This window comes from Coffea eugenioides, chromosome 1 (genome assembly GCF_003713205.1).
Source record: "Coffea eugenioides isolate CCC68of chromosome 1, Ceug_1.0, whole genome shotgun sequence".
NCBI classification, from domain to species: domain Eukaryota; kingdom Viridiplantae; phylum Streptophyta; class Magnoliopsida; order Gentianales; family Rubiaceae; genus Coffea; species Coffea eugenioides.
In genome coordinates, this window is record NC_040035.1 from 52,912,220 (window position 1) to 52,928,015 (window position 15,796).

The 15,796-nt window shown below is 36.5% G+C and overlaps 3 protein-coding genes across 6 annotated transcripts; 1 reads left to right on the forward strand and 2 right to left on the reverse strand.

The window, feature by feature from the left end:
* Window positions 1-629: 629 nt before the first annotated feature.
* On the forward strand, window positions 630-4,990 carry LOC113769041 (enoyl-[acyl-carrier-protein] reductase, mitochondrial). The gene is made up of 9 exons (XM_027313554.1): window positions 630-1,122; window positions 1,225-1,356; window positions 1,891-2,034; window positions 2,111-2,213; window positions 2,863-2,962; window positions 3,161-3,237; window positions 3,312-3,390; window positions 4,081-4,199; window positions 4,548-4,990. The coding sequence occupies exons 1-9, from the start codon at window positions 825-827 to the stop codon at window positions 4,639-4,641; spliced, it is 1,146 nt and encodes a 381-aa protein (XP_027169355.1). The 5' UTR covers window positions 630-824; the 3' UTR covers window positions 4,642-4,990.
* A 408-nt stretch (window positions 4,991-5,398) lies between these two features.
* LOC113779173 (uncharacterized protein YKR070W) lies at window positions 5,399-10,321 on the reverse strand. 3 transcript variants are annotated; one of them, XM_027324683.1, is made up of 12 exons: window positions 9,996-10,321; window positions 9,739-9,857; window positions 9,438-9,473; window positions 9,123-9,196; window positions 8,911-8,951; window positions 7,760-7,831; window positions 7,499-7,649; window positions 6,705-6,800; window positions 6,545-6,612; window positions 6,261-6,456; window positions 6,095-6,178; window positions 5,399-5,791 (listed from the first exon to the last, which is right to left on the reverse strand). In XM_027324683.1, exons 1-12 carry the CDS (start codon window positions 10,121-10,123, stop codon window positions 5,732-5,734), a joined length of 1,125 nt encoding a protein of 374 aa, XP_027180484.1. In that variant the 5' UTR covers window positions 10,124-10,321; the 3' UTR covers window positions 5,399-5,731. The 3 variants fall into 3 exon arrangements, with proteins under 3 accessions (XP_027180484.1, XP_027180471.1, XP_027180476.1); XM_027324670.1 differs by having other exon boundaries at window positions 7,463-7,649; XM_027324675.1 differs by lacking the exon at window positions 9,438-9,473 and having other exon boundaries at window positions 7,463-7,649.
* A 1,503-nt stretch (window positions 10,322-11,824) lies between these two features.
* LOC113778448 (mitogen-activated protein kinase homolog NTF6-like) lies at window positions 11,825-14,428 on the reverse strand. Of its 2 annotated transcripts, none has more exons than XM_027323873.1 (6): window positions 14,156-14,428; window positions 13,894-14,023; window positions 13,555-13,692; window positions 12,830-13,162; window positions 12,489-12,672; window positions 11,825-12,379 (listed from the first exon to the last, which is right to left on the reverse strand). In XM_027323873.1, the coding sequence occupies exons 1-6, from the start codon at window positions 14,326-14,328 to the stop codon at window positions 12,204-12,206; spliced, it is 1,134 nt and encodes a 377-aa protein (XP_027179674.1). In that variant the 5' UTR covers window positions 14,329-14,428; the 3' UTR covers window positions 11,825-12,203. The 2 variants fall into 2 exon arrangements, with proteins under 2 accessions (XP_027179674.1, XP_027179665.1); XM_027323864.1 differs by having other exon boundaries at window positions 12,477-12,672.
* Window positions 14,429-15,796: the final 1,368 nt, after the last annotated feature.

Consider the following 15,796-nt stretch of genomic DNA (forward strand, 5'->3'; position numbering starts at 1 on the left):
TTAAAGAGATTGAGGCATGTACGATTTGCATTTGGTACAATTATTAGGGCTATTGTATTTCTTTCATGATTTGATATATATTTACAAACACGCTTACATCCATCTATTATATTGGTACGAATGACAAGATTTATACTTGCCTCAACCTATTTGTAGGTACTGTCATAAGTGACCTATAATTTTTAAGATTTGATCTGCCTCGTCTTAGCATGATAATTAGAGTTAAAACTACCCAAACTTTTCTTAATCTAACATATACACACGGAATAAGAAAAACCAAAAAGGAACAAAATGTCTGTGGTGTGAAATTTTGGTTGATTAGAAACACGGACATGCTTAGTAAGTCGTTACGTTTAATTTGCAATCACATTTCTTTTAAATTTTACTTTACATTGAGGTATTTTCATTTGATTATTTCAAACTCATTTTAATTTTGTTTTTTGAAAAATTAATTTGACTAAATTCAATTTGACACTGCGTCTAGATTTTACACTTTTTGAAATAAACAAAAGAATATAAAATTTAGAGTATATCCAAAAGAAGATAACTCTTGCAAATTCTTCATTTTTGTGTTTTGGGTGGGGGTGGTTCAATTAGTAGTAGTAGTAGTATTTTCCAGTTAATAGAATGAGACACCGCTGAAAATTATGGCGGAAAATTTAACCGCATCGGTGGTCTTAACCGACTAATGGTGGCGTACCCAGCAGCGGATGTGTGTTAGCAGCTGAGTCACGGCGAGCGAGTAGTTTTTGACCTTTTTTGGTCAGATTGAAGCTTTGTTAATTCCACAAGCAAATTCATCGCGAAACTAACAGTAATATTAAATGGCGACAGTGAGGCTACTAATGCTCCAGAAAGCTCTACTCCATCGAACGACGTCGTGGTCTTCTTCTCAGCTGCTCCTCCGATCTCCCAGTATTCCCATTCTCACCTCCCTTCGAGCTTTCTCCTCAGCAGCTGCCCTGTCTCCGCCTTCCACGGCGGTTGTGTACGATCAGCATGGACCACCCGACACCGTCACCAGAATCACGGAGCTTCCGCCGGTTGAAATTAAAGAGAATGACGTCTGCGTTAAAATGCTTGCCGCTCCTATCAATCCTTCCGATATTAATCGAATTGAAGGTCTCCTTCTACTCCGTCTTCCATTCCGGATAAATTTATCAACTGCATACATAATTTAGTACAAGTTCATTGACATTTTCTTTTTAAAATTGATAAGTATAGGAGTATATCCGGTGCGGCCACCAGTGCCCGCGGTTGGGGGTTACGAGGGTGTAGGAGAGGTGCATTCTGTCGGGCCAGGAGTAAAAGGTTTCTCTGCCGGCGATTTGGTCATTTCATCTCCACCTTCTTCAGGTACACCTCTGCTATTCCTCTTTATTTTATCAAGTTGGATATGATATTTTTCTTCTTCTTGTTTTTCATACGTACATACATACATTTATATAATTTTTTTGCTCTTGCTTATTTTTGTTCTAAAAACCTGCGGTAGTGGTGGAAGGGAAGTTTTGGCAAATTTAAGCAGACATCAATTTTGGTTAAATGTACTTAATGATATCTGAGTTATAACGACTACTATTGTTTGAATCAATTTTTTCCCCTCCAAGTTTGTTGCAAGATGGTTTAAGCATGTTTCATAGCAAAAAGATGACAGCAATCTTTTCAGCACTCCTCCTAGTATGAATTTGATGTGTTTCTTAAGAAACATAAACAGGATTGCTGAAAAAATTTGGATTCGAGGGTCACCATCTCATTGAAGATATCTTAATATACTTTCAGAATTTCCATTTAATTTTCCAATTAATCATTGATATCACAATTTTTTCCTTTTTCTTGTGAAGAATTTTATTTTCTAACTTCTTTGCTGCAAAAAACTTGTCTTTTACTCAGGGACTTGGCAGACTTATGTTGTAAAAGAGCAAAGTCTTTGGCACAGAATTGATAATGGAACCCCTATTGAATATGCTGCGACAGTTACTGTTAATCCTTTGACTGCCCTTAGAATGGTTGAGGATTTTGTTGATTTAAATTCAGGTACTGTTTTTCTCTCATAGTATATATATTAAGTTATCTACTGCTTATTATCTCTCACTAGTGTGCACATATATAGGGGATTCAATCGTTCAAAATGGAGCAACCAGCATTGTAGGGCAGTGTGTCATCCAGCTCGCTCGTGAACGAGGCATCCATACTGTTAATATTATAAGGGACAGGTGCTCTTTTGATTTTTAGTTACTATTCCCCTCTAACCTTGATTATGCTAATTTGTCAAATAATTCCTTATTGAAGCTACTGGAGAAGAATGTATAAACTTTTTGACTTTCAGCTCCTTTCAAGTATTATCTGCTACTCGGCATACTTTTATAGAAACTCTTCTATTTAAAAAAGAAACCCACGTCGTTCCTAGATCTGTGAAGGCGATTCGCATCATCAGGATGTCATTGTGTCAATTTATTTTCATGGTTTAAGTCTTGTAATGACATTTTGGGTGATAAAAACCTGGTGAGTAAAAAAATTCAACACTGAAAAGGAAAATTGTCTTCCCATTCGGATTATATACCAAATCGCTCCACAAAGATGAAGACGTAGAAAAGCTAAGCAACTGCCTGAGATTCATGTAGGACAGAATGAAGTTAATGCATTTCAGCTTGAAGGACTGAGCTAGGATCTTAAACACCATTGCAAGTGAAAAGAATTTTATCAGCAAATTGTTGCCTTTCATCATATTAATTCCTCTATTATTACACCGAGCCTGTAGAGATCCCACTTAAGTCGATGATGTGCTTGCTTTTTGGACGTGTAAAATTTGTGGCTTGTACTCTGACAAAATTCATTGTATTTTGTCACATTCACTTGATACAGGGCCAGATCAGACGAAGTAAAAGAAAAGCTCAAGAAACTTGGGGCTGATGAAGTGTATACGGAGAGTCAACTAGAAGTGAAGAATCTTAAAAGCCTCCTGGTAGCATATGTCAACCCATTCAGTGGATATTTTCTGAATGAGGCATTTTGTTTTTTGGGTCTCAAACATTTCTTTCTGGCTTTTATGTAATTTGATTTCAACACATATGGGATCACCTTCTTTGATTATTTCCTGATATTTGCACCTACTCATTCTTTTGTGAATCACTATAATCTTATACATCTCATGCTGCTGTAGATCAATCTTCCTGAACCTGCATTAGGATTCAACTGTGTTGGTGGAAACGCTGCTTCTTTGGTTCTCAAGTTCTTGAGGTGAGAAGTCTAATTTCTTATACTTTCATCTAGTTTCCCAATTAATACAGTGATGTTTGGTTTCCTTTTTTCAGACAGGGTGGAACTATGGTTACATATGGAGGAATGTCAAAGAAACCAATAACTGTATCAACTACATCTTTCATATTTAGGGTAGGCTTTGAAAAGTTTGTCTTTTACTTAATATGCCTTGGATGCAGCTAGTGATTCAGGAGCACAATGCTTCCTATCCTTGTATATGGCTCCCTGTATGGTATTGATCAAGGTTTGCCTTGTAGAAGAGAGGCTTATCAGAAACCAGTTTGGCTAAACATTCAATGGCCGTGGCTGATATTAAGGCAGTGTTCATCTGTCCATATTCTGAGAAGAGCAAGAGAATGTTACCTTTGGAACTCTGAGACAATATAATATCTCGAAAACAAAGCTCTCTGAAGTACCACGTCATTCTGTTAGATGATTTATTAATTTCAGATGTGGCTGGTGACTATCAGTTCAAAATTTGATCCTATCATCTTTTTGCCTCAATGCTTCAAGTTTTGTGTGTGACTTACAAGAACCACTAGCAGGTCTTTTGAATGGTTTAAGGTGATCACCTATTAAAGAAATATGTAGTTGATGAAGTGTCCCTATAGGTTATATAGCAAGCTTGATTACTTGATGCATTTTCCTGGAGCTGGGGAGGTTTACATCCCTATAAAACTTGGTCATGAGGACTGATATCAGCTAGGAACTTTGTTGTTTCATGACCTGCAATTTTTTCTTGCTATGAAGCTTGCATTTTCGGGACCATGAAATGTAGTTCCTTACCTATTTCTGTTCGTTTCTTTGGTGCTGTGCTTTTAGGACCTTTCTTTGAGAGGATTCTGGTTGCAGAAGTGGATGACTTCAGAGAAAGCAAAGGAATGCAGAAGCATGATTGATTATCTTTTGGGCCTAACTCGAGAGGGGAAATTAATATATGAGTATGCTCTCTCTCTCTCTCTCTCTGTTCATGTTCGTGGTGCACTTGAATGATAACACACGTGGTTTACCTAATCTCAGTAGGTCCATAAAGCACATGTTAAATACATTGACCTTTGTTAGTTTTAACATTTCATGAGCTGGTCATGCTCTAATAATTTGCAGAATGATTATATTTGCATGATTGTACCTTAAAAGGCCTTACCAAAGAGCATTGAGTTTAGGATTTTGGATTGTAGTGCTTGTCGGCCTCTGTTTGTGTCCTGCCTGTCCAATAGACTTTATTCTTGAAATTTGGTGCTATTATTATCCACATTATGCTGATGCTGGCGGTGTATATGCTTTTGCAGTATGGAGCTGGTTCCTTTTAACAACTTCCAAACTGCCTTAGAGAAGGCACTTGGAAAGCTAGGAAGTCAACCCAAACAAGTTATCAAATTCTGATATTAACTATTGAGGGGAGCCTGAAATTTTTGTACAGTAATACTGAGGGAAATGTGGTCTGGGATGCTGAGTTCTGCCAATGATAGAAAAGGGGTGCAGTTGTAGCTTTCACATCTGCTGTACATGTACAGAATCTGCTGAGGCCTTGTCACGGTAATTGAATCATCTGGAGTACTATTGATTCAAGGTAAAATGGAAAAGAACGGTTGTTAATTCAACCGCTTTACAACCGAGGTGTAATGTTCATTTCCGTTCATGTGGACTCCAATACATAATAATTGCGCCTCTTTTACAAGGTTTTACAAGTAGTTAACAAAGAATTACAAATTGTTCAAGAGGTGTTATACCATTCTGGAATGTGCCCATTTCCCATTAATTAATTGGCAGTGCAGGCTGCAGCTATCAACAAGGGAGCAAGCTAGACTTGCCCTTGTTTCTGAACCTTCTCTTCCTCTCATGTTCGACTGTAAAAGAGTTGCAAATCTCAATATGAGGAATGAAGCGACGCTTGGTCAATCAATTCTATAATAATCGACTGTATGATTAACTGAATTTGCGCTTCTGATTTACACATTTAAGTGCTACAGTAATCTCTCAACCAAACTTCTGATTTACACATTTAAGTGCATCCTCGGCCATTTGAAGGTTGTAATCATCAATCTGCAATGAATCACTTAAAGTTTTTGCAGGGAAAAAAAAAATTAACGCCTCCCTTGCAATTGAGAAGCACTTGGTTAATCATCACTTCCAAACAATTTTTGTGCAAGACATTACCCCACAATTTTATTGCTAAAAGGTTCCAACTTTCACTCGAAATGTTATGGTGATAAAAGTACTAGTGGAAAATCTAGAGCATGCATAGCAATTTTAAAAAATAGAAGAATATCTTCCAGAGAGGAAAAAAAGGCAAAAACATTTTCAGCAGCCAAAAAATATTCGCCAGATCCAGGTTATATCTGGTTACTTTTGTCTCTTTGGTTGTAACGAATCTATAACGCTAATATCCTTTCAGAATCTGTATGCCCAGTGTACGTAAGCAACCGGGCCAAGAATGCTCTGACCTTTGGAGATAAATTAAGGTTAATGAGATCTAAGATGTATGCTCTTTCCTCAATATGTAATCGACGGCCTCTTCCACAGAGTTGACCACCTGCACAATAAAAATATCATATGCATCTCCTCTAAAGTCAGCGTGGAAAAATAAAGGTCAAAGTCACCATTTAGCTGAAAGGAGTTAAAAGTATCTTGGTCTTGCACCAATCTACTGTACTAACGACATTGGCCTAATACTGAAACATTTGATTTGTTTTCTAGACATTGTTTAGTAACCTTTTCTGAGGAGTAAATATTTTCTTTCTTAGTAGTGGGTGAAGAGATGGGTGAATTGAGTTCTTTCACATGTCACTGTAAAGTAAAAATCTGCAAGCACTTGGAGCAGAATTTATTCACTGACCAGATCTGCTGGATAATCAGCATGATTTCCAATTCCTTTGAAAACCCCCGTCCTTGTCAAAATTGAAACCCAAGGATGCCCTGCCTGGAAAGATCAGAAAAGTTCATGCACTCTTCTCGAACAATCTGATGAACCAACTGAAAAGTAATTCATCAGAAAATTATACCTGCTTTGCTCCGTTGATGTCAACTGAAGGATTATCTCCTATCATGTATAGCCTTTTGAAAGGCTGCATTTCACCACTAGACTGAATGTTATTGTAAGCAGATTGCAGTACTTGAAGCAACACGTTTTCAGCATTCTTAAATACAAATGGATTTGGTTTTCCATAAGATGTGTACTCCATATTATTAGTGTGTATTCTGCAAATAAAAACTGTCTTAGCACATCATAGGACAGATTGTATTTGATGTCATAAAATCCTGATGGAAGTTTCTCTTAAAGCCTTACCTGTTGAAGATAGACTCCAATGCAATCCTGAAAGCACCCATGCCAAGACGCTCAGCAGGAAATAATGCCTGTGTCATGCCGCACTTCATTAGTGTTTTGCCAAAGTTCTTGCTAATTTAACTAACAATAGCCTGTGTAAACTCTTATGATAGGAGAAAACCTGATATGCAATATCATCATTTGCAAAGAATAGAGGTGGTTGATGTGCAATTTCTTGTCCCGGAAGACCTCCAGTACGGAGAATGTCACATAGAACCTACATTTTGGCATCCAAATTCTTAGACTTAAGGAGCTTCACTGCTATATAATTAAACAGCAAGCTAGCTAAAAGAATGGAATGGCTTTCTGAGATCCACTTTCATGGCAAAGCCCACGTGTTAAACTAAAATAGAAGCAACTATCAGGACGCAAAGTACATGGTAGCCCACTAGAGTTACTGGGATGCAGGATGGTTATCAAACCTAGCATATAAATTCGGAATTCTTACTCAAATAACCATCCGAACATACTAAATCAAATAGTAAATAATAACAGAAGGAGATTTATGCTTTGCCCAACCATAAAGTATGATGCATTTAGTGCTTATCAAGGATGTTCCTCCTTCAACTACCCTAATTTCTTTCCTGTGTTATACCTACATCCATTAATAATTTCTTGTCCCATCACATAACATGAACCAAACATTTGAAGATGAACAATTACTCCAACTAATAAGCCTTTAAATTTAAAACATGGAGAATAACACCTAACCAGTTTGAATCTTTTGATTTGCAATTTTTTCTTTAAGCAAATGTAAGTTTCCAAAGTGCCTTTTAACTACCTATGCATGTAATTTCAATATCCCGTATATATATTTTTTAGAAATGAGACAGACAACAAAATTACAACCATATAATTCACGGATAAAACACAGAAAACCTGAATGTCCCTGCTCCAGTCAACAGGATCACTAACAATGAACACTGCCTGCACTCTCTGAGAGCAAGGATCAGTTCTTAGGGCCATTTCTCTATCAGTTGGCTGCATTTTTGTCCATTTCTTATATTGAGCCAAAGGATCGATGTTTGGAAAGCAAGATGCATAGTCGTCTATGGAAAGAACATTTCTGAAAATACCATGAATAAGGAAATCAGAGGTTTCAAAGAGGGATATTTATGGAGATCATACATTCCAGTGAAAACAAACAATACCAAGACATTGATACCGAAGCCTTACTTAAAGCCATACTCAGACATGACTCTTCCAGGTTCTCCTTTTCCAACAGCAACAATGAGATCATCCTCATATCTGTAAGAAATGGATAATTGAGAAAGCATAGGTAAGAAAGATATTAGAAGCTATGAATGCAATGGGTGTGCTTCACAACCACACTACTGAAACGCAAATGCAATCACATATGTGATGCTTCAGTTACCTTCCTGTTCTAAGAGACGAGATTGATAAGTTCACCAAATTTCTACAATAGATGACTTATGTGTGTGCATGTAAACAGCATTTTGTGTCCAAGTAAAAAATTCATCTCATAAAATCCTAAAATGCTATTTATGGCCATTGCATGGAACCAATATCCAGATTCTTGTAAAGGTAAAACTTCATCTTCAAAATACATTTATCGAACTGGAGAGGATAGAACAAAACTATAGGATCAGAAAATTTTGTTTATACAAGATGGTAACATTCACCAACCAATTTGCAGCATTTGGATCTATTATTGCGTTCGAAAAAAATAGTTGGGGTAATGTAACTGTTTTAAGAAACAAGTTGGACATACTCTAACCATACATGAAGGAATAAGCCCAGGCCTCTTCCAGATTTAAACAAATCAACCTACATCAATTTGTTAGGAGAAAGCTTCATGTTTTATACAATTAAATGCATCCTGACATTTTAAACTTCTGTAAACAAATGTATTGGGCTTGCAAGCGAAATAATTAAAACACTGCATTTGAAATAGTATTGAGTAAAAGCAGTTACAGCAGCAAAACAAAAGCTAATCAAGCTAAGTTGTTTTTTTGGCTTCGTTTCCTTTCAGGGTAGCATATCTTTCAAATGATTTAACACAACAATATTATTTTAAATGCATACATCTGAACAATAGGCAGCAAATGCAACCACAATATGGACATATTATTTTAAATGCATACGCCTTCATGTGCTAATAGAGTAATCAACGAAATCATTTATCCACAAAAGTTAGTTGACATTAACAGGCCCAATTGTTAACACATATACCACATAGCACAAGTATCATACGAATATCAGAATTCTGATACAACTCCTTCCTCTGCTAAAAAATCACACATATTCACCTATGCTATCAAATGAATTTCCGGTGACATGGATAGCTGTTTAGTTGTAACAAGCACCTTTTAACAAGTTCTCTGAATGGAGTATGGCCCTGTATAACCTGCAGCATGATTCAGTTGAAAAATTGTTATGACCAAAAGGCCTCTTTGACAGCAGGATGCAAACAATACGTGTAGAACTGAAAAAAATTCTAAGCTCCTGATACTGATATATACCTCAAGATAGACTAAGTTCTACATTCTAAAAGCCACGAGCCAACTAATAACAGTACCTGCAAGGGCAAAATATCAACACCCAACTGTTTGCTTAACTCCTTGGCTCTTTCAGATTCAGGAACTCCACCTCCTATTACAATGCTGAAACAATAAATCTTCAGCAGCACAATTATCCATTTCATTAGCCAACGTAATGTATAACATACTGAGCCAAAGTAGTCCAATGTAAAGGTGAGGAAATAATAAACCAATCACCAAAATCTCTAATTACGGAATATAATTGTTACTTTAACTAGCCAATAAGCATCTCATTGCTTCACGAAGACTTTATGCAAGAAGAAATTAATAATATGAGACATGCATAAACATACCATTTGTCAGAAAAACATAAGGAACCTTCAAAGCACCTGGACACAAAGCACATTTTAAAAAAAAAAGCAAATGAGATGAAGGATTTTTTTTAATATACATAATTGTTAACACAATGAAATGCCGAAGGACAATAGATTGCAGATAGCCATTGAAATATCATTCTAGGCTATGTAAAAAAGTTCGTGTGAAATGGTAAAATAAAATGAAAGGTAATCAAGAGAAAAATATGCTCTATGAAACCGAACTCGAAGCAATTTAAAAAAAAAAAAAGAGTCGATGTAGTGTTCTCTAACTCTCAACTGATTGAGCAGGAATTTGCAGAGTGGTAGTAGAGACGCCTGAGAGCTTGAGGAGAGCCGCCGGTGGAAGTTTCGCCCCGGAGAAGGACGCCGTCAATGTCGAAGGCAATGCCAAACGATCTGCACAATAACAAGAATAACAACAATAACAATAATAAACAGAAAAAAATCAGCGTGGAAATTCTATTAGCATAATATTTACACAGAAATGCGAGGAGCTATGCATAGAGCAATAAGAGTGGAGGAGATTGAAAATACGGTGGTTGTGTGGGAGCGTGAAGCCAGCGAGAAAAGAGTTTGGGAAGTGCCGAAGCTTTTGTGCCACCATTCAGTTCACTCTTCAGTGAAGAATTGTTCCTTAGGATTTGGAGAAGCAGCCTCATCATCTGCTTCTTCTATTCACATTCAATGAATCAGAAGAAAATAGAAAGATTCATGAGCAGACTCTCGCTAGGTTTTCTTTTCTTCTTCTTCTAATTTCTATTATTAGTAGTATATAAATTTTTGGTGTTCATCCCGTCGAGTGTTCAATTCAGGTCCGTCCTCCGGGAAAGGGGAAGCGCATACCTGTTCCGAGGACTAAAACCGGCTGGTGCAAATGTTTTAACGGAAGGAAAATTGGTAGATTTTGTATTTAATAAAAATTAAATATTTGAGTCGTAGAAATATTTGAGAGTATTAATTTTTGTTAAATATAAAACCAATCAGTTTCCCTTTCGTAAAACTATTAATGTAACACTTTTTTCAATTTTAGTTACAAATATTTATGTATTTAACATAAATTAAATGATTCAGAATAAAATGCCCATAAAGAGTCAATACTTTACTTAACTAATGGATGAAAGTCATAAAGAATTAATATTTTATGGGCCATTTATTTTTTAAAAATATTTAATTTATATTAAATAGATAACCTACCAATTTCCTTTTTGTAAGAATATTACTATAACACTTTTTGAATTTTACTTACAAACATTGATATATTTATCATAAATTAAATGTTTGAAAGTAAAATATCCATAAAGAGTTGGTACTTTAAATGGGTAATGCGTATTTGCCCATAAACTACGCCCCCTTAAAGTTTATTAATTATTAATTGATTTGTAGTACTTTGTCATTCATTGGACATATAGTACAAAAGGCAAATCTAGTACAAAATTCTAATTTCACTCCCTTAAACAATATTTTAATCGTTTTGGACTAAATTTGCAAAAATTAGTAAGTTCAGGGAGGTTAGTGCAATTTTTCAAACCACAGGGGAGGTCAGTGCAAGTGTCAGAAATTTCAAGGGAGGTTTCTGCAATTATCCCATTTCTTAAAGAAGATGAAAAATGGCCTTGTTTGATAATCAAGTTTTTTGCCATCGGGGTGCAACTCACCTGGTCGTGTCGTTTGTTTTTATAGCATCGACCACGGTTCGACTCTCCCTGAATTAACGCCTTGGGCATCCTAAGGGGTGGGTTCTGTTCAGCCGTAGGGGATTAGTTTGGGTGATTCCAAGATATCCCTGTGTCGACAAAAAAAAAAAAAAAAAAGGTAATCAAGTTTTTGGCCAAGTTTATCTGCTATAAGTTTTTTAATAATTTTAGTTACAATAGTTTCAAAAAAAATTTCAAAATTTTTAACGATACACTTTAAAATATTCAAAAATTTACACACTTTAAAAAAAATTTTACAACTTTTACAGTAAACTACAATAAAAGTTTAGACAAATATCCAAAACATTCACTTGCAAAACAGGGATGTATCACTAAGAATTTGACTGTTCAACCATCTCAACTATAATATATTCAGTTGGGGATATAAGCATCTAAATTCATACTATAAAATTGCACCTTGATTTTGTCTTTGCTATCATAGTGGCATGACGAATTGGCCAAGGATTAGTTTATAATGCCAAGACTCACTCCCCACTAGATTTGACCTGCGGTGCTTTGTTATCATCTGGAAATTTCTGCTTCTCATTGCTTGTTTCTCCTTGCCTTCTTCATACATAGTAGATGATATTCGAAATCCACTTAATTGTTGTTCTATATTTTTGCCATTAAGGTGAGGGCGAGGGGAGTTAACACAACTTGAAACAGGTATTGGCACTTCTTAATTATTCTACAGCAGTATTTTGTGTTCCAACAAAAATGGATGGTTTACGGGGAGAACTCTTGGGTACAAGCGTAAGAGCATTGGTTCCCCAATGACAGACATCACCACCATTTGCTTTGTACATATACAAACAGCGCAGATTACAACACAAGTAAAAGTTAAAAGGCAAAAGATTTCACATCACAACCGGCTTCATACATACATACAAGGTATTGAGTATTCAGTTTGAACTCTGTATAACTCTTGATTTATGTAAACTGCCTTTCAATCCACTGCATATTGCCTAACCTGCCAACCAAAACTCGCAAATCCATGAAAATTTTGTGAAGGAAGCCAACAGACCAATGCCTAAACGGCTTCTGTCTTCTAGGACTCCGTTTTATCCGGGTTGAACTTTGCAGACTCCGTCCAGATGAGCTCGCTTATCTCTTCCTCACTCAATGACGTCTGTTCAAAGTCGAAGATGAAAGGGGATGGACATGTAGGCTCCTCATTTATCTCATGTAGACTTGATAGAAACGGATGATTCAATGCTCCCTCAACTTCATCAAACAGAAACAGTAATGCTAAGAGAAGTACCAATAGCTAGTTTACTTAGTCGTAATAATATGTGAAAGCATCGTAACAATCGTCAAGTACCAGGAGGTGTACCAGTTATGCGTTTAGATGGATCAAATACCAGCATTCTCTCTGCAAGATCAATAGCAACAGGGGACACGTCTGGAAATTTGTGGGAGAAAGGTTTCTTTGGAAAGATGGGAAGCTTCTTCACATACTTCCTCGCATTCTCACTCCGCAGGAATCCAAGATCTTCATCATCTGGGGACCCCAATAGCTGCCCTTCCCACCAACGCATTAGTACAAAGATTAAGCAAAATTACAAGTCACTTTGTTAGCAATTCTAGAGTCATGTAAAAATCATACTAAATTAAACACCATAATAGGAACCCTAGTTTAAGGTCCCAAAAAATTGAAGAATGAAGAAAATGTACCTCCACTATAAGCCCCAGTTGCTGAGCGTAGTCTCTACCTGGAAAGATAGGTTCCCTTTTAAAAATCTCCAGCAAAATGCAGCCAACTGACCAAATATCAATTGCCGTAGTATATTCTGAACAATTCAACAGTAGCTCAGGAGCGCGATACCACCGAGTTACAACGTACTCGGTCATATAGTCCGTTTCTGTGGTGGTTCTTGCAAGGCCAAAGTCACAAATTTTGAGGTCACAATTGGCATTCAGAAGCAAATTACTGGGTTTTAGATCTCGATGCAGAACATTGGCAGAGTGTATGTACTTCAGTCCCCTTAATAACTGATATAGAAAATACTGCCAAAATCAAGACAAAGATAGTTTAAGATTCAGCATTCACCAAAACCACAGTAAAAGGGGAGCATCGGACACATGAAGGCCAACTACTGCAGAAATTGTTTTTCAAGTACAAGGAGCAATAACGCAAAGATGACAACCATCAGAGGGATAAATAATACAAACACGGCCTGAACTATGTCATTTATATACCAGAAGGAATTCCATCATATATCAGAACGAATATCATCGCATACCAGTACCTCAGAAAGTCAATATCATGGTGGGAATCCTAGTAAAGAACAAGGAGGACCGCGTAAGAGAGGTAGATAAAAACGAAATCTTCCTTATAGCCACTTAGTCGCATGACAGAATCAAATAAACACAAATAATTACAATGTGACCAAACTCACTTGGCAGTGATCCTCTGTGAGTGCTTGGGGAGAACATATTATCTGATGCAGATCAGTATCCATTAACTCATAAACAATGTAAACCTCATTGAACTTTTCCTTCTCCGGAGGCCTTATTATATCCTTAATCTTGATAATCTGCAGAAAGAAGAATCAGCTAAAACAACTTATAGGTTCCTCCTATAGCCAGACAATAGATCAAAGAATTATCAACGAGAAGGAAGCTTAATGCCATAAATAACCCATTGATACCAAATCAAACAAGATAAATTGAATCAAAATGACCACTGATTATTTATATCACTTCAAATAAGCAAAGAAATCCAGTTTGAAAAGTACATTTTCATGATCCATATGGGTAAGAAGCTTGATCTCGCGAAGGGTCCGTTTGGCATCAATCCTATTATCAAATGCATTCCCAATTTTCTTGATTGCGACTTCTTCCTTTGTCTCAGAATTAGTTGCGCAACTGCAATCACAACACAAAAATCGGGAGTTTCAGGGACAAGATAATACCATTGATTGTCAATTTTCTCAAATCCCCATTTGCCAGATGATAGAATTTTGACGCATCAGCAGCGAAGAGGGAAAAGGAAATTACCAAACGATGCCATAAGCGCCACGGCCAACGGGTTGAATAGGGGGAATGTACTTGGAGGTGACCTCAAAGAGGTTTCCCAGCACACTGTACTGGACATATTTTCCGCCGTGAGTTGGGATGCCTTTTAACTGTACGATGGTTTTGTTGTTTTCGTTTTCCTTGTCATTTTCCATTCCCTTTTTCGATTTGATTCTGGGAATTGGATTCGGAGGAAATACTAGTGGTTGTAACTTGTTTGTTGCAAGTTCTAAGCTGTAACGCTCGCTCCTCTGAGCTTTCTTTTCGTGAACACTGAACACTGAACTAAGTCTAAGTGGGCAGAGCTAAGCTAATTAAAAAGTAAAAAGAAAAAAGAAAGAGAGTGGGAAAGCGAGGGAGGGAAAAGAGCGTGCTTTCGAGGGATTTGAGTCGGGAAAAGGGGGCCGTGGGGGCCATTTTCACATTGTCTGGCCTTAGCAATTGCCAATTAGCATCTTTTCAACCTTTCGGGCTTGTCCGGTTCTGCACTTTGAAATTCGAACAGGTTTTCCTTCTTTCTTTTTTCTATTACATCCATGGCCTCTTTTTCTTTTTCTTTTCTTTTTTTTGATAATGACATCTGTGGTCTCTTAGGGCCCTAAAAAAACTGGGGACCCTTTTGGTGTCATCCATTCGAACATTAATTCATTTTTGAAAGTGCTTTTTGACTCCCAGGTTATAATAAAAATTGAGAAATGAAAATGAAAGGAATGATTCTCTAGACGGATTATAGAATTTTTCAAGGAGCTAATTCATATTGAGCTTATTCGAGATTCGTTTGTCAACTAATGAAAAGAATATCATGTTCATTTTTCAGCTTAATTTGTAGTCGGACTCAATAATAAGAGACAAACTTGCAACTTACATATAAGAAAGATCAGATTTCCTAGAGCAGTACAGCTCGACTATACGAAAGACTTGAACCATTTGAGCTTGGCTGAAATCATATAACCAGGAATAATCAAATCTAACTCAAGAATAACCTTTGAACTTGTTTAAAATATTACTAGTAATTGAGCTTGGCTGAAACTACAAATGGTTGTAGATATGGTTCCAAGTTGTTGACCAATTTGGCTTCAACCGGAGCTTTGTGCCTGCATCAAACATGAGTTTTAGTTTGCAAAGTGACATTTTCACTGTGAGTATAAATTTATACTCTCTTCGTCCCATATATTTAATCATGTTTGAGCATATATGCTTTTTATGCATGGTACAATCTATCAAATAGTTTTTGCTTTTGTTCGATTTTTACCCTTAATCATGTGCTGGTAAAAAAAAAAAAAAAAAAGTTGACAGCAATCCCATCATATTTGTCTTTATGTATCATTAATGAAGGATATAAGAAAAATTTCAGAGTATAATAAAGTAATTAGAAATGTCAAACATGACAAACACTTTTGGACAGTCAAAAAGGGAAAGTATAAGGTCTTGTTTGGATTGCTTGTTTCCGTCGGAAAATATTATCGTTTTCCGTGATCACATTTCCCTATTACCTTTTTCCCTCACATATATCAAATCGCTACAGTAATTTTTTCATGAAAAATGATGGAAAATGCAATCCAAACACAACCTTAACACTTCCAATGTGACAAAGGGAGTGGAAAATTTGTAAACATTTTTCTT